Genomic DNA, 24226 nt, shown 5'->3' with positions numbered 1-24226 from the left:
TTCTCCTCACCTCCAGCCTAAATCTCCCCTGGCACAGCCTGAGGCTGTGTCCTCTTGTTCTGGTGCTGGCCACCTGAGAGAAGAGAGCAACCTCCTCCTGGCCACAACCTCCCCTCAGGTAGTTGCAGACAGCAATGAGGTCTGCCCTGAGCCTCCTCTTCTCCAGGCTAACCAATCCCAGCTCCCTCAGCCTCTCCTCGTAGGGCTGTGCTCAAGGCCTCTCCCCAGCCTCGTTGCCCTTCTCTGGACACGCTCAAGCATCTCAATGTCCCTCCTAAACTGGGGGCCCAGAACTGAACACAGCACTCAAGGTGTGGTCTGAGCAGTGCAGAGTACAGGGGCAGAATGACCTCCCTGCTCCTGCTGGCTACACCATTGCTGATGCAGGCCAGGATGCCACTGGCTCTCTTGGCCACCTGGGCACACTGCTGGCTCATGTTCAGGTGGGTATCAATCAGTACCCCCAGATCCCTCTCTGTTTATCTGCTCTCAGCCACTCTGACCCCAGCCTATATCTCTGCATGGGGTTGCTGTGGCCAAAGTGCAGCACCCTGCACTTGGAGCTATTGAAGCCATCCCCTTGGACTCTGCCCATCTGTCCAGGCAGTCAAGGTCCTGCTGCAGAGCCCTTCTGCCCTCCAACCCAGCCACATCTGCCCCCAGCTTGGTGTCATCTGCACACTTGCTGATGACTGACTCCATGCCCTCATCCAGATCATCTATGAAGATGTTAAAGAGGATGGGGCCCAGCACTGATCCCTGAGGGACACCACTAGTGCCAGCTGCCAGCTGGATGTGGCACCATTCACCACCACTCTCTGGGCTCAGCCCTCCAGCCAGTTCCTAACCCAGGTATTTTGGGCATTTTGAAAGGAGCACTAAGGAATGTTGGTGTTTTCTCAGAGTTTTTCTGCACACATTGTCTGGGGAGGTGCTTGCCCCCAGGTGGGGCAGTGTCAGGCAGGGCTGTGACAGCAGCAGAGCCCCTTTTTCCATTCTACTCACCAGCTATCTGGTGTTTTCAGACAAGCAGCCAGCCTTGCTGGTGTGGGAACCACTCCCTGGGGGTTCAAACATTGCAGGCAAACCATCAAAAATGCAAAACTGGCCTTCTCTGCTGATGTCACTTGGAAATCCTGATCTGCCTGTTTGGTAAGGTAGGTGGACAGCTAATTTCTGGGGGTAGCTGTCATACTTGCTTGCTTCTGACAAGACTAACAGCTTCTGCCCGAGCCTGACCTTTCCCTGCTTACCCTTTCTGCTCTTGCTGTTTCTTCCAAGGCTGATGACCACTTCAGCCATGAGTCCTCTCCTCTTTCTGTGCTCAGCTGCCTGTGATTCAGTCTGCTCAGGATGTGTGACAAGGACCTCCACTCCAGCACAAGTACTCACTCGTTGGTAGCAAACAGTTCACTCCCAAACACAGAGGCACAGAAGCACAAAATGCATCAGGATGTACTGTGTCCAGTTCTGGGCTCCTCAATTCAAGAGAGATGTTGGGGTGCTGGAAGGTGTCCAGAGCAGGGCAACAAAGCTGGTGAGGGGTCTGGAACAGAAACCCTGTGAGGAGAGGCTGAGGGAGCTGGGGGTGTGCAGCCTGCAGAAGAGGAGGCTCAGGGCAGAGATCATTGCTGCCTGCAGCTGCCTGCAGGGAGGCTGTAGCCAGGTAGGGGGTGGCCTCTTCCCCAGGCAAGCAGCAACAGAACAAGGGGACACAGCCTCAAGCTGTGGCAGGGCAGGTCTAGGCTGGATGTTGTTAGGAAGTTGTTGTCAGAGAGAGTGATTGGCATTGGAATGGGCTGCCCAGGGAGGTGGTGGAGTCCCCATCCCTGGAGGTGTTCAAGAAAAGCCTGGCTGAGGCACTTAGTGCCATGGTCTGGTTGACTGGATAGGGCTGGGTGCTAGGTTGGACTGGCTGAGCTTGGAGGTCTCTTCCAACCTGCTTGATTCTATGATTCTATGATGGAGAGGACCTTCAAAAGTCATCTCATCCACTCCCTCTGCAGTGAGCAGGGGCATCTCCAGCTAGATCAGGTTGCTCAAGGCCCCTTCTACTTTTGACTTGGAATGTCTCCAGGGATGGAGCCTCAACCACATTCCTGGGCAACCTCTTCCAGTATTTCCCCACCCTCATTCTGAAGAACTTCCTCCTGATGTCCAACCTAGATCCTACCCTGCTCCAGTTTCAAACCATTGTCCCTCATCTTGACACTTACAAGTCCTTCTTGACAGTCTCTCCCCAACTCTCCTGTAGCAACTTGCAGGTAGTGAAAGGCTGCTCTAGGACCTCCCCAGAACTTTCTCTTCTGCAGGCTGAACAGCCCCAACTCTCTCAGCCTGTCCTTGTGGGAGAGGTGTTCCATCCCTCTGATCATCTTTGTGGCCCCCTCCAGACCTTCTCCATCAGGTCCATGTCCTTCCTGTGTTAAGAGCCCCAGGGCTGGACACAGCACTGCAGGTGAGGTGTCACCAGAGCAGAGCAGAGTGACAGAATCACCTCTCTTGATCTGCTGGAGACACAACTTGGGAAACAAGGGAAGATGAAGCCTTCTGGGCAAGCTTAGGGTCCCTGCCTGTAGAAGGTGGATGGAGGGATGACAAATAAAACATCCACTGAAGCTGAGCCTAGGTAGAGGATGGATTCTAAAAGGCCATTTCACCTGTAGCTAACTGTGTGAATGCTTTTCCCCCTCTGCTATTCTGGTTTGTAAAGAGATCTCCTCAAAACAGCATCTTTAGAGGTAACAGAGAATCACAGAATGGCTTTGGGTGGGCAAAGACCTCTAAAGGTCATTAATATTTGACTTTGCACTTGAGCAGGGAGAGAGAAAACACTCAAACAGGAACACTTACAAATCAGAAAGCTAAAGCTGAGAGCTGGGAGGCAAATTCAGAAGCACTTCTTTTTGTTGCTCCTTTTTAACTGATGCCTCACAGTTCAGGCTGGCTCTGCCATAATTTGGGCAGGAGGTGCAATAACAGCAAGTGCTGGGGCAGTGCTGCACCCAGTGTGCAAATCACAGAATCAGAGAATGGTTTAGGTTGGAAGGGACCTCAAGGATCATCCACTTCCAACCCCCCCTGCCATAGGTAGGGGCACCTCCCACTAGAACAGGTCACTTGGAACCTCATCCAACCTGGTCCTGAACACCTCCCTGGGCAACCTGTGCCAGTGTCTCACCACCCTCAACCTGTGCCAGTGTCTCACCACTCTCAACCTGTGCCTGTGTCTCAGCACCCTCAACCTGTGCCAGTGTCTCATCACCCCCAACCTGTGCCAGTGTCTCAGCACCCTCAACCTGTGTCAGTATCTCATCACCCCCAACCTGTGCCAGTGTCTCACCACCCTCAACCTGTGCCAGTGTCTCAGCACCCTCAACCTGTGCCAGTGTCTCAGCACCCTCAACCTGTGCCAGTATCTCATCACCCCCAACCTGTGCCTGTGTCTCATCACCCTCAACCTGTGCCAGTGTCTCACCACCCTCACTGCAAAGAACTTCTTCCTAACATCCACTTTCCATCTCCCCTCTGCCACTTTAAACCCATTACCTCTTGTCCTGTCACTACAAGACCTTGTCTATAGTCCCTCCCCAGCCTTCCTGGAGCCCCTTGCAGATTCTGGAAGGCCATTCTAAGGTCTCCTCAAAGCCTTCTCCTCTCCAGGCTCAAAGAGCCCCAACTCTTGCAGCCTGTCCTCGTAGCAGAGGAATTACCTGTGCTTCTCTGCCACTAGCACAGGATCAGTGAAATGTTGATACCCTCTGTCTACTCACTCCTTGAGAGCACAAAAGCCACCTTCAGCAACATCCACAATAGGATTTCTTTATGGAGGAGCAATTTTCCACAGGTAAGTGACTTTAAGCAGTGCTCTAAGGTTGCTGAGCAACTTTAAACCAGAGAACACCACATATTATATTGACAGCAAAATAAGAGCTTATTAAAGACACCTTTTTCTTTGCAGCTAAACTATTTAAGCTTAGTGATGTTCAGCAAATGGCCCTAACAGAAAGTACTGTGGTAAAGGGTTGGACTTGATGATCTGTGAGGTCTCTTCCAACCCTGATGATACTGTGATACTGTGATACTGCTTGTGGAAAGAGCAGATCCCAAGTGGATTTTGAAGACTGACAAAAGAGTCTTTCATTCTTTGAGTTCTCATGGCCAGCAGTAAGAGTTTGGGCTGTTGAGTAGAACTTGGGTAACCTGCTGATGATAGCAAACTTCTCCTTTTTCTTCTTTATTAAATGCAGGAACAACTCCTGGCGGGGCAGGAGGAGCATTCTCCTTTCACCACACACATGCTCACTGAACTGGCATGTTCAGGGAGCTCCCATTTCTCTCTGCTCACCATGCTTTGGAGCCAAGAAAGCTGCCAAACCAGTTCCAGCCACAGCGTTTGCTGTCTGTGATTAACTGAGAGCTCAGGTTTGCAAACTCTGGGGGAAAGAAGTCAGAGAGATCAGCTGGGAGGAAAATTACAGTTTCATTGGAAAGGCTTGATTTAGAAGTTCTCTGCTCCCTAGTATCAGGTGAATGAAGGAGAGGAAATGGCCTGAAATTGGGCCAGGGCAGGGTTAGGTTGGAGGTGAGGAAAATTTGTTTGCTGCAAGAGTGGTCAGGAGTTGGAACAAGTTGTCCAGGGTGGTGGTGGAGTTCCCATCCCTGGAGGTGTTCAAGAAACCTGTGGCCATGGCTCTTGAGAACATGGTTTGATGGCCAGGGTGATGTTGGGTTAATGGTTGGAATTGATCTTAGAGGTCTTTTCCAATCTCCAACCAAAACAATTCTCAGATTCTAAACTTTAAAACTGCCAAGCAGTTAAAAGGCATTTCAAGAAAGAACAAAATGAGTTCACTTCACAAGGTCTGAATTCAGACAATGAACAAAAATATCAACTCATAAACTCCCACCTCTATCACCCTGCAGCCTGTGTTACATACCAAAGAAAATCACAGGATCACAGGATCATAAAGGACCTCTGGAGATCATCCAGTCCAACCCCCTGCCAGAGCAGGAGCAGAGAATCCAGCACAGATCACACAGGAACACATCCAGACAGGGCTGGAAAGGCTCCAGAGAAGGAGACTCCACAACCTCTCTGGGCAGCCTGTGCCAGGGCTCTGGACCCTTACAGTCAAGAAGTTCTTCCTCATGTTGGGGTGGAACCTCCTGTGCTGCAGTTTCCACCCATTGCCCCTTGTCCTGTGCCAGGGCATAAATGAGCAGAGGCTGTCCTCTCCCTCTTCACCTCCAGCCCTCAGCTATTTGTAGACATTGCTCAGATCCCCTCTAAGTCTTCTTTTCACCAGCCCAAACAGCCCCAGGTCACTCAGCCTCTGCTCAGGAGGCAGTGCTGCAGTCCCTGCAGCATCCTTGCAGCCCTCCCTTGGGCTCTCCATTAGATCTCTGTCCCTCCTGAACTGGGGAACCCAGACTGGATGCAGTGTTCCAGGTGAGGTCTCACCAAGGCAGAGTGGAGAGGGGAGGAGAACCTCCCTGGATCTGCTGGCCACACTCCTCTGAATGCACCCCAGGATCACATTGGCCTTCTTGGCCACAGGGACACATTGGCCACAGTGCCAGTGATCTGATGCCATTGAAATCACCCCAAATGATTTGCTATAAACTACAGCAAGGAGGTGGCAGAGGTTAAAATTGTATAATGCTCTGATGAAGCTAACAATTAAACCCAGAGAAGAGAAGCAGACACTGGTGGGGAGGGCTGCAGAAGGCTGTCTGATATGCTAATGTCTCTGTAAGACTTCTGCTTTGGATGAGGTTGGGGCTAGGCATAGAACCATTAAGAGATTAACCTCAGCAAGGGAGTAAGCATTGAGTGATCCACTGAGTGGTTTCATTATCCAGGGACCCTCTGGGCCAGAAGATACTGTCTGAGCTCCCAGATGCAGGTTAAGGGACAAACCATAATGCTGGGAGTGTGGGACAAATGAGATAAGACAGTTGCAAACTGCAATGAGGTCTCCCCTCAGCTCCTCTTCTCCAGACTAACCAACCCCAGTCCCCTCAGCTGCTCCACATCAGACTTGTGCTCAGGACCCTTTACCAGCTTGGTTGCTCTAAAAGAATCACAGAATGGTTTAGGTTGGAAGGGACCTCAAAGCTCAGCCAGTTCCAACCCCTGCCATAGGCAGGGACACCTCCCACTAGAACAGGTCTCTCAAGGCCTCATCCAAGCTGGCCTTAAACATCTCCAGGGAGATTCTGTGCCACACAACCTCCCTGGGCAACCTGTGCCAGTCTCTCACCACCCTCACTGCAAACAACTTCTTCCTAACATCCACTTTCAATCTCCCCTCTGCCACGTCAAACCCATTCCTCCTCCTCCTGCCATTCCCAGACCTGGTCAATAGTCCCTCCCCAGCCCTCCTGCAGCCCCCTGCAGATCCTGCAAGGCCACTCCAAGGTCTCCTCCAAGCCTTCTCTTCTCCAGGCTGCACAGCCCCAACTCTCTCAGCCTGTGCTCAGAGCAGAGCTGCTGCAGCCCTCTCAGCATCTTGGTGGCCTCCTCTGCACTGGCTCCAACACTTCCATGTCCTGCTTGTGCTGGGGGCTCCAGAACTGCCCCCAGGACTGCAGGTGGGGTGTGAGGAGAGCAGAGCCAAGGGGCAGAATCCCCTCCCTTGCCCTGTGCCCACACTGCTCTTGCTGCAGCCCAGCACAGGGTTGTGTCTGGGCTGCACTCACACTGCAGGCTCCTGTTGAGCTTTGCATCAGCCCAGACACCCAGGTCCTTTTCCTCAGGGCTGCTCTCAGCCATTCCCCACCCAGCCTGGAGCTGTGTTTGGGATTGTGCTGACCCAGGTGCAGGACCTTACACCTGGCCTTGTTGAATTTGGACATGCTCCAGTACCTCAATGTCTTTGTAGTGAGGAGCCCAAAACTGAACCCAGGACTCAAGGTGTGGCCTCACCAGCATCTAGCAGAGGGGCATGATCACTTTCCTGGCCCTACTGGCCACACTGTTCCTGATCCAGGCCAGGATGCTCTGGTGTTTTTAGCCACCTGGCCACACACTGGCTCACCTTCAGCCAGCCATCAAGCAATACCCCCAGATCCTTCTCCACTGAGCAGCTCTGCAGAAGGAGAAGTTCTACAGGGAAAGAGTGTTTGCCCATCGGAATGGGCTGCCCAGGAAGGTGGTGGAGTCACTGTCCTTGGAGGTGTTTAAGAGGAGGCTGGATGAGGCACTTGGTGTCATGGCTGAGTTAATTAGAAGGTGTTTGGTGATAGGTTGGACTTGGTGATCTCAAAGGTCTTTTCCAACCTGGTTCATTCTGTGTGACTCTGCCCCAAGCCTGTATTGTTTATGGGGTTGTTTTTGTCCAAGTGCAGCACTCAACACTTGGCCTCTTTGAATCTTACACTGTTGGCCTTAGCCCACTGCTCCAGCCTGCCCAGACCTCTCTGCAGAGCCTCCCTGCCCTCCATCAGACCAACACAGCCAACTAACTCGGTGCCATCTGCACACTTGCTGAGGGTAAGAGAGGAGAGCAGGTTGTCCCTCCTGCAAAGGGACCTGTTTGTGTCAGGGTCCCATGGGTTTGGAAGAACAGATGAGGTTGCTCAGGTTTGGCCAGAAGCTGTGTTTGGATGGGTTTGTCCCAAACCAGGTCCCAAGCTCCTATTTCATCATGTCACTGTGCTATAGGAAAGCTAGAAAGGAACATTTGTGTGGGAATAGGCAACTGCATTTTGTTTCCTCTCTACCTTTCTTCAATCATCATGAATAAACCCACTTGACCACTCTGACTCATGTGCATGGCTTAGTTTCAGCTTCACAGCATAAAAAGAGAAATGCCATGGAAGCATCTTTCCTAAATTGGATCCTTTGATGAATAAGTATTGTGGAAGGGTTTTGTTGGGTTTGTGCTGATGGAAATTAAAGCACATAGAAGTGTCATTTGCCCTAAATATAGAGAAGAAAGAGGGGGAAAGACAAAGGAATACAGACAGTGTTCTGTGAAGCTAAAATAACTCCTCTTCACTGGATCAAACAAGGATAATTCTGCTCCTCTCAGAAACTATTTAGAGCCAAGTATGTCTATATGTTTCACATGCATTTTTTAACACCTCCACAAGTTTGCAGTCTCACAGAATCACTTTAACAGTGGACTTAAGAGCACAGGCTGCAAGATGCATGCAGAAGCTACAGAGGAAGCAGAAGCAAGGTCTGATGTCACTCAAGTGCCATTTTCTTTCCAGTTGCTTGTCAACAATAATCAGACTGAAAGGAGTTGTCATTCCTGTGTCTCAGTATCACAGTATCACAGTGTCACAGTATCACCAAGGTTGGAAGAGACCTCACAGATCATCAAGTCCAACCCTTTAGCACAGAGCTCAAGGCCAGACCATGGCACCAAGTGCCACGTCCAGTCCTGCCTTGAACAGCTCCAGGGACGGCGACTCCACCACCTCCCCGGGCAGCCCATTCCAGTGTCCAATGACTCTCTCAGGGAAGAACTTTCTCCTCACCTCCAGCCTAAATCTCCCCTGGCACAGCCTGAGGCTGTGTCCTCTTGTTCTGGTGCTGGCCACCTGAGAGAAGAGAGCAACCTCCTCCTGGCCACAACCTCCCCTCAGGTAGTTGCAGACAGCAATAAGGTCTGCCCTGAGCCTCCTCTTCTCCAGGCTAACCAATCCCAGCTCCCTCAGCCTCTCCTCGTAGGGCTGTGCTCAAGGCCTCTCCCCAGCCTCGTTGCCCTTCTCTGGACACGCTCAAGCATCTCAATGTCCTTCCTAAACTGGGGGGCCCAGAACTGTCTCTCTACAGTGCTACTTTTAATTGGAACAAAACTTGCACTGGTGGTGGTACCACTGCTTAATTTACTTCAACTGGAAGAGGGGAGATTGAGACTGGAGGTGAGGAAGAAATTCCTTACAATGAGGGTGGTGAGACTCTGGCACAGGTGGCCCAGGGAGGTCGTGGATGCCACTTCCTTGGAACTGTTTGAGCCAGGATGGATGAAGCCTGGAACAACTAGTGGGAGGTGTCCCTGCCCATGGCAGGGGAGCTGGAGCTGGATGATCTTTAAGGTCCCTTCCAACCTAAACCATTCTGTGGCATGAACCTGTTTCATTCATTTGCATGCTGATGGAATAACTGCCCATGAGCCTTCTGAAATGTGCTTCTGATCACACCAGTGCTAAATACTAACCAGGAACCCGAGTCCATCACTCAGTCACAGTCTCTTTTCCCTGGGTTGTCACTGCATGTGTGCAGACAGGAGCAGTTCTTCTGGCTGATGATTTCCTTTTTCAGAAATAAATGGATTTCTCCTGAGCTGGGCCCCTCAACTCAAGACAGATGTTGAGATGCTTGAACATGTCCACGGGCAGTAAGGCTGGTGAGCTCAGGGCCTGGAGCACAGCCTTGTGAGGAGAGGCTGAGGGAGCTGGGGATGTGCAGCCTGCAGCAGAGGAGGCTCAGGGCAGAGCTCATTGCTGTCTACAACTATCTGAAGGGAGGCTGTAGCCAGGTGGGGTTGGGCTCTGCTGCCAGGCACCCAGCAACAGAAGAAGGGGACAGAGTCTCAAGCTGTGCCAGGGCAGGTTCAGGCTGGATGTTGTTAGGAAGTTGTTGTCAGAGAGAGTGATTGGCATTGGAATGGGCTGCCCAGGGAGGTGGTGGAGCTCCCATCCCTGGAGGTGTTTGAAAGGAGGCTGCATGAGGCACTTTGTGCCAGGGTTTAGTTAATTAGAAGGTGTTAGGTGATAGGTTGGACTGGAGGTCCTGGTTGCTTCTGTGATTCTGTGACTCAGTTCCTTGCCTGGCTGGGGGTACAGCCTGCAGGCAGCCAGCTGAAAGCAGTGCTCCCTGGATGGCAGGTTTGGGAGTGTGGCTTCTGGTAAACGTTCTGCCTCAGGGATTTTGTGCTATCTTTTCTTTCTCTTTTTCCTCTTCAGGGAATATTTGTCCTAGGATTGCCATATGCTCTTCTCCACAGTGGATACAGTGGGCTGTTTCTTATCATCTTGGCTGCAGCACTGTGCTGTTACACAGGCAAAACCCTGATTGCTTGCCTGTATGAGGAGAACGAAGAGGGGCAGCTCGTCAGAGTGAGAGACACCTACGAAGATATTGCCAACGCCTGCTGCAAGAAGCTCTCTCCCAGGCTAGGTGGCATAGCTGTCAGTGTGACCCAAGTGACAGAGCTGCTCATGACATGCACTTTGTACCTGGTTGTAAGTGGCAACTTGCTGTCACACAGCTTTCCAGCTGCAGCGGTGCCTGAGGGAGCTTGGTCTGCACTCGCCTGTGCCGCGCTGCTGCCCTGTGTGTTCATCAGGACTCTCAAACTCGTTTCCAAACTCAGCCAGCTGTGCTCCTTGGTGCATTTCATGGTGGTCCTCGTGGTGCTGACTTACTGTCTCACGCAGATACAGCAGTGGTCCTGGGCAAAATTCAGGCTCCTCGTTGAGTTTGAGGACTTCTTGGTCTCAGTAGGGGTGATCATTTTCAGCTACACTTCGCAGGTGTTTCTCCCCACCCTCGAAGGTAACATGAGAGACCCAGGGGAGTTTAGGTGCATGCTGAACTGGACTCACTTTCTTGCTTGTGTCTTGAAAACAACCTTTGCACTGACTGCATTCTTGACCTGGGGTGAGGACACAAAGGAAGTTATAACTGACAACCTGCCAGCCTCTCTTCAAACCCTGCTGAATTTGTGTCTCTTAACCAAGGCTCTTCTCTCTTACCCTTTGCCCTTTTTTGCAGCCACAGAAATTGTGTTTGTTTGCATTTCTAGAGGCAACCATTCCAATTACAGACCTCCACTCTTTGCTCTGGCTGTAAGAGGCTCCTTCCTCCTGCTAACTCTGCTGATGGCCGTGTTCATACCGCATTTTGCCCTGCTGATGGGTTTAACAGGCAGTGTAACAGGTGCTGCTATGACTTTTCTTCTCCCTTCTCTCTTCCATCTAAAACTTCAGTGGAACAAACTCTCCTTCTTAGAGAAATGTGCAGATATCTCTGTTTTCATTCTGGGCTTCCTTTGTAGCCTAGCAGGCATAGTCTGCTCAATAAAAGGGCTGCTTGGGGCATTTGGAAGAGCATAAAAAAAGATTTCTCAAAAGCCAAATATGGCTTAAATCTTACAAAAGCCTTTACCTCCTTGGTGTGGAAGAGATTAGAATTAAACATGTGCTTAAATGGTTGCATGATCAGGGTTTTAACTGTGAAAGCATGTGGCTTTAACTAAAGTGAAAAATAACCTTGATAGTCAAGAAAAACTACCCTTATTGAGAGGAAAGGATTTGGAGATGGCTTAGCATGAGAGTAGCTTTAAACCACTCCTGTATGGTTTTGTTAGGACGTGTGTGGAAGACAACTTCCTATCCCAGCTGTTACGTGAGCCTACCAGGGGGGCAGCCCTGCTTGACCTGCTGCTCACAAATAGAGAGGGGCTGGTAGGGGATGTGGTGGTTGGAGGCTGCCTGGGGTCCAGTGACCATGAAATTATAGAGTGTTCAATACATGGAGAAACCAGGAGGGGCATCAACAGAACCTCCACACTGGACTGCCCAAGGGCAGACTGCAGCCTATTTAAGGAACTAACTCAGAAAGTTCCTTGGGAAAGAGCCCTTGGAAACAAAGGGGTCCAGGAAGGTTGGAGCTGCTTCAAGAGAGAACTCCTGAAGGCACAGGAGCAGGCAGTGCCAACAATTAAAAAAATTGCCTGGAGAAGAGGAGGCTCAGAGGTGATCTTATTACTGTCTACAACTACCTGAAGGGGCATTGTAGCCAGGTGGGGGGTGGCCTCTTCTCCCAGGCAACCAGCAATAGAACAAGGGGACACAGTCTCAAGCTGTGCCAGGGTAGGTCTAGGCTGGATGTTAGGAAGAAGTTCTTCCCAGAGAGAGTGATTGGCATTGGAATGGGCTGCCCAGGGAGGTGGTGGAGGCACCGTGCCTGGGGGTCTTCAAGAAAAGACTGGATGAGGCACTTAGTGCCATGGTCTGGTTGATTGGATAGGGCTGGGTGCTAGGTTGGACTGGATGAGCTTGGAGGTCTCTTCCAACCTAGTTGATTCTATGATTCTATGTGACAAGCACAACCTAAATGATTACAGCCAGAGACACCACCAATTTCACCAGAGTTTCTAGCAGGGTTAGGTGCTGTTCAGTCTCACAGCTGTGCACCCTGGCTTGCAGGAGGTGTCACTGCAAACAGATCAGCTCTGATTGCACAGTGCTGGCAGAATGCAGTTTGATGTGTGAGCAGGAGAAATCAGTGGACTCCCTGTTGGTGTTTTTTTCACTTAAGCCAAGCTCTGCTGCTTGCTTTCCAAGCACCAGGCAAAGGGAGGACTCAGTTTTCCAACAGCTGAGAGCCTGCTTTTATCAGGAGTTGAGGTGGGAGTGCAGGCAGAGCAAAAGGGGCATTCTAACAGCTCATGCTGACAGGAAAGGGACTTTTTTCCTTCCTTGCAAGAAGCCTTAGCTGATGACTGCAGCTTTTCTGCAAGGCTAATTCCTAGGATTCATGCCTCTGCAATGCAGTTATCCCATTGGCTGCCCTACCACAAGGCTCACTGGTGACACGAAGAAGTTAATATGCAGTTCACTCTCCCTCTTAGGCGAGAAACGGCTTTGATCTTTGTATTTTATCTGGTGGTTTTAAAAGCTCAATGAAGTACATCAAGTTCAATAAACAGAGAGAGAGTTAACTTCCCCCACGGCTTGCTGGGTGCTTAGCTGCAGGAGACGTCGGCTTAACAGGCAGATGGACAGGGCGATGTGTTTCGCGTTAGGGAGACGAGGCTCCGACGAGAGGAGATCTAATCAGAGCGCTCTAACGAGCACAGCCACCGTGCTCTGCCCGATCCCTCTTCTCTTTGGTGATTAGCGATCTGAAAGCAGAAAGTTTAGGGGGTTGTCCTGAACAAATCTCTCAGAACCTTCTGCTGCCTCCTGTGAAGCATCTTTGCTTGTCGGTGCCAGGCTGGCTGCTAGAGTAAAAGCCTCGTAGCAACGTTCAGTAGCTCCAAGTGCAGGGTGCTGCACTTTGGCCACAGCAACCCCATGCAGAGATACAGGCTGGGGTCAGAGTGGCTGAGAGCAGCCAGACAGAGAGGGATCTGGGGGTGCTGATTGATACCCACCTGAACATGAGCCAGCAGTGTGCCCAGGTGGCCAAGAGAGCCAGTGGCATCCTGGCCTGCATCAGCAATGGTGTGGCCAGCAGGAGCAGGGAGGTCATTCTGCCCCTGTACTCTGCACTGCTCAGACCACACCTTGAGTGCTGTGTTCAGTTCTGGGCCCCCCAGTTTAGGAGGGACATTGAGATGCTTGAGCGTGTCCAGAGAAGGGCAACGAGGCTGGGGAGAGGCCTTGAGCACAGCCCTACGAGGAGAGGCTGAGGGAGCTGGGATTGGTTAGCCTGGAGAAGAGGAGGCTCAGGGCAGACCTCATTGCTGTCTGCAACTACCTGAGGGGAGGTTGTGGCCAGGAGGAGGTTGCTCTCTTCTCTCAGGTGGCCAGCACCAGAACAAGAGGACACAGCCTCAGGCTGTGCCAGGGGAGATTTAGGCTGGAGGTGAGGAGAAAGTTCTTCCCTGAGAGAGTCATTGGACACTGGAATGGGCTGCCCGGGGAGGTGGTGGAGTCGCCGTCCCTGGAGCTGTTCAAGGCAGGACTGGACGTGGCACTTGGTGCCATGGTCTGGCCTTGAGCTCTGTGCTAAAGGGTTGGACTTGATGATCTGTGAGGTCTCTTCCATCCTTGGTGATGCTGTGACACTGTGACACTGTGATGCTGTGATACTGTAACTAACAGCTTAACTTCGCTGTTCTCTGCAGAGCATCTCAGCGCTAACTCTTCCGTCCCGTGTGAGCAACAGTGACCTCTCAAGGCTAATTTGCTGAACGAGCAACAAGAGGCAATTAAACTCGAGAGGAGCTCTAACAAGCTCTCTGTGTCCCCCTGTTTCTTCCCTTGCCTCCTAATACATGGCTTTCCTGTGTGAAACAGCGATGAAAAGTTGGGTACAACAAATCAATCACACAGCTAATGATTAAGAGAGCTGAGGGAAGAAGTAGTCTTCGAGAGGTTGTGTTAGGTGGGCACCAGAGATTGGATGCTGCACTCAGCTGCACAGCAGTTTAGTTTAGTGCTGGAATGCCAGGAGGCTGTGTGCTTTAAGGAGTCCTTTTCTTTCCACGCAGCATTTCGAGAGCACACTGCCAACTGCAGTACTTGAAAGCTTGTTATTACCCCTCTGACACAGCCAGGAGGAGAGCATTGCTTGGATGATGACAGTGAAAGGGTATCTTTATTTTTGGGAGCGTGGAGAAGTTTCACAGACACACAACTATGCAGGAGTGGTATTTGCCCTGTTTATCCTAGGGACATCCCCTGGGGCAGAGTTGTCCAAAGAGCTTTGTAAAACTTCTTTCAGCTACTTCACAATTCTCCAGAAACCTGCCACCATTTCCCCCTCCCCATCCCCCCCCAACTCCCATCTCCTGCTTTTATTTTGTGTTTCACCTCTAATTCTTGGACCTGCCTGAGTGCATTTGCTGTTGAGGAAAGCTTTGGAAATGGGATGAGCACTTCGAGGAATTCCCTGGCTCATCAGGAATTTTACATCCTAACACACAGCAGTTGTTACTGTTGCCTTGGCTAAGCAGCAGGCAGAGTTCCTGCCAGCTCTGCTGATGCAGATGCACCACTGAGATGGCTCAAAGCCTAAGGGTCCTGTTAGGTACAATCCTGACTGAACCAGCAAGAAGCCTTGAATCTTATTAGGGACTGGCTGGGCCCAGGCATGGTGCCTGTGATCAGAAGGGGTCACAGCAATTTGGTTCAAGTTCCATGTGAAGCAGGATGGAGCAGGACACTCATCCGAGTGAGTTTATTTTTGTATCAAATGAGCACAGCAACTTTCTGTTATTATTAGTGTGAGAGAAGGGTTCAGAAGGGAAAAGAAAAGGCCTCCTGTTTCACAGACATCTGATCCAGCTCCTGGAGCAGCCAGCAGCACACTCAACATAGCACTGTGCTGGGGGTTTAGGAATGCAAGGAGGGCAGGTAAAGGTGCTTAGACACTGGAACAGGTTGCCCAGGAAGGTTGTGGATGCTCCCTAGAGGTGCTCAAGGCCAAGTTCATTGAGGCTTTGAGCTACCTGGACTAGTGGAAAGTGTCCCTGCCCAAGGCAGGGGGTTGGAACTAGATCCCTGACTAAAATTCACCACACTCACATAAACCTAAACTCAGTTTCTAGGTACTAAATGACAGGCATGGCATGATGAAAGATTGGGCTGGAACTGGATAATCTCTAAGGTGCCTTCCATCCCCAACCATTCCATGAATTTAGGAATCAGTGTGATTCAAAAGTGCCTTCCGTTGGACTTTCCTTCTCTCAGCCTTTTCAGGAAGCCAAGGCTCATTCCTTGCAAGCTGAAGATGCTCATTCTCTTCACAACCATACACTCTGACTTAGGCAAGTTCTTTCCTACAGGGCAGCTGATGCAGGTTTTACGAGACAGGTACAATTACTGTCCCTATGTCACCATTGACAGAATCTCAGATAACATCAGGGAGCAGCAAGGGCTGTGTCTGACAAGTAAATACAACTGTAAATGCACAAAAGTCAGAGGAAGGTCACCCAAGTGTGAGGCCTCCACAAAGTCTCTTAGCAGAGGTCACTAGATGAAGAGAGAGCATAGCTCAAGATTCCTGTTTCGTGTCCAACACTCAGAGTTTTGAAGTGTGCCATTGTTGTGGGGCATAAAAGCTACCTGAGCCTCCCTTGAAAGCCATGGTCAGACATCTGCATGAGAAACCTTCTTTGGGGTCAAGATTAAATGACCCTTCCAGCTCAGAAAGGCAGAGATACACCTCCTCACCCCGGAGGGCAAGCCTGGTCGTGGTGCTCAGCACATGGCAGAGGCTGACTCAGTGCATTTCATTTCCTAGGAGGCACAAATGCACATTTTTAGATACAGATTTATTTCTGCCTATTTTCCAGGGGCAATGTTCTGCTAACAAGCTTCATTAAACACCTGCAACTCTCTAGATCAGCTGTTAAAATAGCATCTCTGGAATCCACTCAGAGAATCTAGAGAGGTGCTATGCCCATCCATAGTGTGGCCAGCAGGAGCAGGGAGGTCATTCTGCCCCTGTACTCTGCACTGCTCAGACCACACCTTGAGTGCTGTGTTCAGTTCTGGGCCCCCCAGTTTAGGAGGGACATTGAGATGCTTGAGTGTGTCCAGAGAAGGGCAATGAGGCTGGGGAGAGGCCTTGAGCACAGCCCTACGAGGAGAGGCTGAGGGAGCTGGGATTGGTTAGCCTGGAGAAGAGGAGGCTCAGGGCAGACCTCATTGCTGTCTACAACTACCTGAGGGGTGGTTGTGGCCAGGAGGAGGTTGCTCTCTTCTCTCAGGTGGCCAGCACCAGAACAAGAGGACACAGCCTCAGGCTGTGCCAGGGGAGATTTAGGCTGGAGGTGAGGAGAAAGTTCTTCCCTGAGAGAGTCATTGGACACTGGAATGGGCTGCCCGGGGAGGTGGTGGAGTCGCCGTCCCTGGAGCTGTTCAAGGCAGGACTGGACGTGGCACTTGGTGCCATGGTCTGGCCTTGAGCTCTGTGCTAAAGGGTTGGACTTGATGATCTGTGAGGTCTCTTCCAACCTTGGGGATACTGTGACACTGTGAAATAAACGTTTGCCCTCTCAATGCTACTAGAACGTTAGAGAGATGTCAGAAGAGGTATTGAAAGAAATTCTTGAGGCTAAGGCTCTTTCATTAACTTTTTGCCCCTTGGTTATTCATTTCATTTTTGTTCTGTGAAGCAAATACTGGGCCACATGCATAAAATTCACTTTGCATTAGCTGGTTACTCTGAAAACGTGGTTGTGCAGAACTGGATTCAATTAGATGCCCTGTGACTGCTCCATTTAAATCGAGTTTCAGTTTTGAGTTGGTGTTTTTAGAGCTCCAGCAGCTGGAAAAGTGATAGCTGATAACCAGGAATCATTTGCCTGCGTCTTCTACATTGTTATTAATTAGCTGGCTAATATACTGATCCCAGGAAACATTCCTCTTCCAAAGCTGGGTGGAAAAGAACATTTATCTCCAAAAGAAAAGAAAGAATATGTTTGGATAGTCTGCTGAGATTTAATTGTCCCAAGAGCTCACTGGGGAAATAAAATGTTGGCAATTTTGTTGTGTTCTGTAGTAACTGGCACTGAATCTGAAAACACACAGTTTGAAAACCACTGTAAGTGTTCTTATCTCCTGCTTAAGTATTTGGCAAGCTGTGGCCACTTTGCAGTTCACTGATTTTCATTCTTCTCTCATGTGGTTGCCTTTTTGATGTGGTCACACACACCCCACCCCCCTAAACTTCTAATTTATTTGTCTTTAAACTGTCTCTTTGAGGGAGGGAAATTCCAAACCCTTCGTTTTCCAGTTGCCCAGCCAACACTCAGAGCAGAACTGAACCCAAAAGGCAATCCCAAGCAAGCTCTAGGCTGATACTCTTCACCACACTGTGCCCCCTTGGTGTTCTTGACAAGCAACAACACTCAGAGCACAACTCAACCCAAAAGGCAATCCCAAGCAAGCTGTAGGCTGATACTCTTCACCACACTGTGCCTCCTTGGTGTTCTTGACAGTCAACAACACTCAGAGCACAACTCAACCCAAAAGGCAATCCAGGCAAGCTCTAGGCTGATACTCTTCACCACACTGTGCCTCCTTGGTGTTCTTGACAGTCAACAACACTCAGAGCAGAACTCAACCCAAAAGGGAATCCCAAGCAAGCTCTAGGCTGATACTCTTCACCACACTGTGCCTCCTTGGTGTTCTTGACAGTCAACAACACTCAGAGCAGAACTCAACCCAAAAGGGAATCCCAAGCAAGCTCTAGGCTGATACTCTTCCCCACACCATGCCCCCTTGGTGTTCTTGATAAGCAACAACACTCAGAGCACAACTCAACCCAAAAGGCAATCCCAAGCAAGCTGTAGGCTGATACTCTTCACCACACTGTGCCTCCTTGGTGTTCTTGACAGTCAACAACACTCAGAGCACAACTCAACCCAAAAGGCAATCCAGGCAAGCTCTAGGCTGATACTCTTCACCACACTGTGCCTCCTTGGTGTTCTTGACAGTCAACAACACTCAGAGCAGAACTCAACCCAAAAGGCAATCCCAAGCAAGCTCTAGGCTGATACTCTTCACCACACTGTGCCCCCTTGGTGTTCTTGACAGTCAACAACACTCAGAACACAACTCAACCCAAAAGGCAATCCCAAGCAAGCTCTAGGCTGATACTCTTCACCACACTGTGCCTCCTTGGTGTTCTTGACAGTCAACAACACTCAGAGCACAACTCAACCCAAAAGGCAATCCAGGCAAGCTCTAGGCTGATACTCTTCACCACATTGTGCCCCCCTTGGTGTTCTTGACAGTCAACAACACTCAGAGCACAACTCAACCCAAAAGGCAATCCAGGCAAGCTCTAGGCTGATACTCTTCACCACACTGTGCCACCCTTGGTGTTCTTGACAGTCAACAACACTCAGAGCACAACTCAACCCAAAAGGCAATCCCAAGTAAGCTCTGGGCTGATATTCTTCCCCACACCATGACCCCTTTGGTGTTCTTGACAGGCAACAGTGTTTTTTTTTCCTCTCCTTCATCCTTCATCTTTTATCTGCCATGTCAGCTTGTGCCAGGGTGAGATGAAGGTACACAGCACAGCAAGCAGCCCATTATGCAGCATAAATATTGAACTGAAAGCTGTCTTTCCCATTTAAGTGGGGGTTTTTTTTGTCCTTTAAGATAGAAATACAATCAGGGAAATGAATTAGCTAAATAATTCTATAAGGAGGGAAGCAAGCAATGTGAAAGAATTAAAAAGGCACATGGGAGAGAAATTAAAGATAGAGCAAATGCAACAAAAAGGCCAAGGGGAGAGGAGGAGAGAAAGTGTGGAGAAGGAATACTGGAAAGTAGCAAAAAGTGAGAAGCTGAAAGCAAGTAAAAGAAAAAACAAGATCAGAGAAAGGAAAAAGCTCAGAAGTAGAGGAGGGGAAGGCAAAGGTGAGGGAGGAACAATCTGCTGTAAGAACATCTTCCAGTTTTGCACAAGCAGTGATTCAAGCTTCTCTCACTGATACCAGACAATACATTCTGTGTGTGAACAGTTTGCCTTCCTTTCACTTCCCCAAACCTCTCATGAGTTCAAAACATTTCCAACAAAATCCTTCTCATTTCTCCAGATTTTTTTCCTATGTTTAATGTTTTCTGTTTCCCAGAGGAATTTAGAAGGGAAAAAAAAAAAGCTAATTAACTGATATTATCAGGGAACTGTGGTTCTCTGTGCATCCATAGCTATTAGTTTTCCTGACCTCTCCTGCAGCACTGATTCTGAGATCACAGAATCATAGAATCAGTCAGGGCTGGAAGGGACCACAATGAGCAGCCAGTTACAACCTCCCTACCCTAGATTGGGCTGGCCACAGCCTCACACAGCCTGGCCTCAAACACCTCCAGCCATGGGGCTTCAACCACCTCCCTGGGCAACCCATTCCAGCCTCTCACCACTCTCCTGCTCAACAACTTCCTCCTCACCTCCAGCCTCACCCCACCTCCAGCTTTGCTCCATTCCCCCCACTCCTGCCACTCCCTCACAGCCTCAAAAGTCCCTCCCCAGCTTTTTTGTAGCCCCCTTCAGATCCTGGAAGGCCACAAGAAGGTCCCCTGGGAGCCTCCTCTGCTCCAGCCTGCACAGCCCCAACTCTTTCAGTCTGTGCTCACAGCAGAGCTGCTGCAGCCCTCTGAGCATCCTCCTGGCCCTGCTCTGGACACTCTCCAGCATCTCCACAGCCCTCTTGTCCCAGGGGCTCCAGAGCTGGATGCAGGACTCCAGGTGGGGTCTCAGCAGAGCAGAGTAGAGTGGGAGAATCCCCTCCCTGGCCCTGCTGGCCACACTGCTGCTGCTGCAGCCCAGGCTCTGCTTGGCTTTCTGGGCTGCAAGTGCACACTGCTGGCTCCTGCTGAGCTTCTTGTCCAGCAGCACCCCCAAGTCCCTCTCCTCAGGGCTGCTCAGACATGCACTGCCTCTGAGCACTTCATAGAACTGTTGAAATTGGAAGAGACCTTTGACATCATCAAGTGCAATCACTCACCTAGAGCTCACAATCCCACCACTAAACCACTGCTGCTAGTTAGTGCCCTTCATCCCCCAAGCCAGTGCAAAATGATCCTCGAATGGCAAAACTCCTCTTACGATGACCACCACAGAAGGTCTTTTGCACCTCAGGTCAGAAGCAATGCTAATATCTCTGAAATAGCTTAAATCCACTTGGGTGCCTCCTAGCAAACTGCAGGAGTTGGGGAAGGATAGCCCTGAGCTAGTGCTGTGCTGTTCTTCTGTTGCTCCTCAGGTGACACATCTGAAATGTCAGCTTCAAAGAATCACAGAGTGCATGGGGTTGGAAGGGAGCCTCAAAGGTCATCTTGTCCAACCCCCCTGCAGTCAGCAGGGATATCACAGTCACAGAATTACTGAGGCTGGAATAGATCTCTAAGATCATCAAGTCCAGCCTATGGCCTAACACCACCACATCACCCAGACCATGGCACTAAGTACCACATCCAATCTTCCCTTAAACACCTCCAGGAATGGTGGCTCCACCACCTCCCTGGGCAGTCCATTCCAGTGTCTAATTCCCTTTGTCCATCAGGAATTGCTTCCTAACATCCAACCTAAACTTCCTCTGGCACAGCTTCAGGCCATGCTCCCTTGTCCTGTCACAAGTTGCCTGGGAAAAGAGCCAACTAGAGCAGGCTGCCCAGGGCCCCATCAAGCTTGACCTGGAATGTCTCCAGGGATGGGGCCTCCAGCACATCTCTGGGCAATGCCTTGCAGTATTTCACTGTAAAGAACATCCTTCCAATGTCCAACCTAAATTAAAGTATCCCTATAAACCCCTTCACACAGTAACAGAGACCTAACTAGCCTGGCAGCTCCTCTAAAATCAAGAGTGTGAGGCAGCAAGATGCAGTCCTCTCAGTGTGTAGCACACCAGCAAGAGACCAGGCTGTCACAGATAGGAGTCCTGATCTGAAGTCCTCATGGATGCTTCAGAGAAGATTTGCTCCAGCATCAAGAGGGACATAATGAGATCCTGATCCAAATCCTGCATGGATGCTTCAGAGAAGATTTGCTCCAGCATCAAGAGGGACATAATGAGATCCTGATCCAAATCCTGCATGGATGCTTCAGACAAGAAAATTTGCTCCAGCATCAAGAGGGACATAATGAGATCCTGATCCAAATCCTGCATGGATGCTTCAGAGAAGATTTGCTCCAGCATCAAGAGGGACATAATGAGATCCTGATCCAAATCCTGCATGGATGCTTCAGACAAGAAGATTTGCTCCAGCATCAAGAGGGACATAATGTGATCCTGATCCAAATCCTGCATGGATGCTTCAGACAAGAAAATTTGCTCCAGCATCCAGAGGAACATAATGAGATCCTGATCCAAATCCTGCATGGATGCTTCAGAGAAGATTTGCTCCAGCATCAAGAGGGACATAATGTGATCCTGATCCAAATGCTGCATGGATGCTTCAGAGAAGATTTGCTCCAGCATCAAGAGGGACATAATGAGATCCTGATCCAAATCCTGCATGGGTGCTTCAGACAAGAAAATTTGCTCCAGCATCCAGAGGAACATAATGAGATCCTGATCCAAATCCTGCATGGATGCTTCAGACAAGAAGATTTGCTCCAGCATCCAGAGGAACATAATGAGATCCTGATCCAAATCCTGCATGGATGCTTCAGACAAGAAGATTTGCTCCAGCATCAAGAGGGACATAATGAGATCCTGATCCAAATCCTGCATGGATGCTTCAGACAAGAAGATTTGCTCCAGCATCAAGAGGGACATAATGAGATCCTGATCCAAATCCTGCATGGATGCTTCAGACAAGAAGATTTGCTCCAGCATCAAGAGGGGCATAATGAGATCCTGATTCAAATCCTGCATGGGTGCTTCAGAGAAGATTTGCTCCAGCATCAAGAGGGACACAATGAGATCCTGATCCAAATCCTGCATGGATGCTTCAGACAAGAAAATTTGCTCCAGCATCAGGAGGAGTTTTACACTCTGCACTAATGCAAAACACCAAGGATGACACAAACAATGATGGGAGGTGAAGGATTTGCTAACAGCTAAATAAATAAATGCAGTGGTAAGGAGGATGAAATAAAAGTCAGGCTGGGAGAGTTGGGGCTGTGCAGCCTGGAGAAGAAAAGGCTTCCAGGAGACCTTGGAGTGGCCTTCCAGTATCTGAAGGGGGCTACAGGAAGGCTGGGGAGGGACTATTGACAAGGTCTGGTAATGCCAGGATGAGGAAGAATGGGTTTGAAGTGGCAGAGGGGAGATTGAAAGTGGATGTTAGGAAGAAGTTCTTTGGAGTGAGGGTGGTGAGACACTGGCACAGGTTGCCCAGGGAGGTTGTGGAGCACAGAAGCACCCAGTGTGATCTTTGATCAGATTCCATGCTTCTGTGCTCCACAACCTCTCTGGAAGTGTTTAGCACCAGGTTGGATGAGCCCTTGAGCAACCTGTTCAAGTGGGAGGTGTCCCTGCCTATGGTGGGAGGCTGGAACTGGATAAGCTTTGAGGTCCCTTCAACCTAAACCATTCTGATTCTATAGTAAAGGTCTTGAGGAACACATTTGGAAGTGACCAGAAAAAACAAAGCAGAGGAATTAAAAAGAAACAGGGTGGGATGGGAAAGGAATTAAAAGGTACAAGGTTAATTTAACTTGACTTTATGCAAAACTTACATCATTTAAATGACATCTGAAATGTGAGCATTCCATCAAGGCTATGTTTTATCCTTGTCTTCTGGCTTCAGTGACAAATCCAGGAGGGACTGAGTTCAACAATTAAGCCTTTCATTGTGTTCTTGTGTCATGGGCACTGCTGTTCACCCTTCCTACACAAGGCTCTTGACATCCATTAAATTCCTCCTGCCCAAAATAGAAGGCAAAGCAAAACCAACCAACCAACCAAACAAAACAAAGACAAGAGGAGTAACAATTAGTGGGAACTGCACAGTGTGATCTTCCTTAGGCCAGGAACCCAGGGAGCACAGGACACGAGGCTGTGTCAACAGGTTGGTTGCCATATTGTTAGTGCTTTAGCAATGATCATCATCTGTGGTAATAATGTAATGAGCAAAGATAAGGTGAAGGCAGAAGGATTAAAGGAGAGCACTCAGCACACATAAGCCATGCTACATCTACCAAATTCCCACTGCAGCTGCTTCGGGGATGCTAAGCCTCATGCAGACAGCTGCATCCCCCTTGGTGCCATCTGTGGTGTGCGTCTCTGCTGCGACTGCTCGCAACGATCTGCACAGTGGCAGAGGCAAACCCAACCCCTCCGTCCGCGGCAAAGAGCTGCTCCCACACCTGCTGGCAGGGAGCGTGGCTAGCACCCAAGCCCTGCGATGCAAGGGGCTTTCCCGAGATGTAATCAGCTGTTAACTAATCCTAGGAGGGATGGCTGCAGAGAGGAATGTCTTGCCAGCTGAGGCATCAGATGGGAAGGCACAGCAGGCATTAAGTTATCAGTTTTATTAGGCTGCACTAATCTCGTTGGTACAGACTTGCTAATCACACCCCAGGTGAAAGTTTCATTCACAATGGTGTGATGGGAACCTGAAATGGGACACATTTTAAAGGGGGGGGGGTCAGCCTCAATCAATCCAAAGCCAAGGTGGATCAGTCCCTCTGTGAGTGTTGCCAGAACTTCTGCAGCACTGGCTTCTGAAAGCTGGCTGGCTGGAGCACAGACACTTAAAAGAGCAAGCTGATCTGCTTGAAAATGTCCCTGCTCACTGCAGGAAGGGGGAACTGGATGAGAAATTCTTGTATAAATCACAGAATCATAGAATACATTAAGTAGGAAGGGACTTTTGAGATCATCAAGTCCAACCACTCACCTAGAGCTCACAGCCCCAGCCTGCTGCTAAGCCACTGCCTCTAGACCACCTCCCTCAGCACATCCACGAGGCTTTAAACACCCCCAGGGAGGTGTTTGATACCACCACACTGAAACATTCCAGCTGGCAAAGCCCCTCAGGATCACCAAGTCCAACCCATATCCCTACTTTACAAGATTCACCTCAAACCATAGCCCCAAGCACCACATCCAAATGACCCTTAAAC

General features: G+C 49.9%; 1 protein-coding gene across 1 annotated transcript in view; it reads left to right on the top strand.

Annotated features, from left to right (window-relative positions):
• Window positions 1–11076, top strand: part of LOC135189581 (vesicular inhibitory amino acid transporter-like) — a 37648-nt gene extending 26572 nt beyond the window's left edge. The window contains exon 2 of the mRNA XM_064170124.1: window positions 9925–11076. Coding sequence (XP_064026194.1) covers window positions 9925–11076 — 1152 coding nt within the window. The remainder of the gene's footprint in view (window positions 1–9924) is intronic.
• The last annotated feature ends 13150 nt before the right edge of the window (window positions 11077–24226 follow it).

Source organism: Pogoniulus pusillus, chromosome 33, assembly GCF_015220805.1.
Source record: "Pogoniulus pusillus isolate bPogPus1 chromosome 33, bPogPus1.pri, whole genome shotgun sequence".
In the NCBI taxonomy this organism is placed as follows: Eukaryota; Metazoa; Chordata; class Aves; order Piciformes; family Lybiidae; genus Pogoniulus; species Pogoniulus pusillus.
This window is presented reverse-complemented; position numbering and strand designations above follow the sequence as displayed.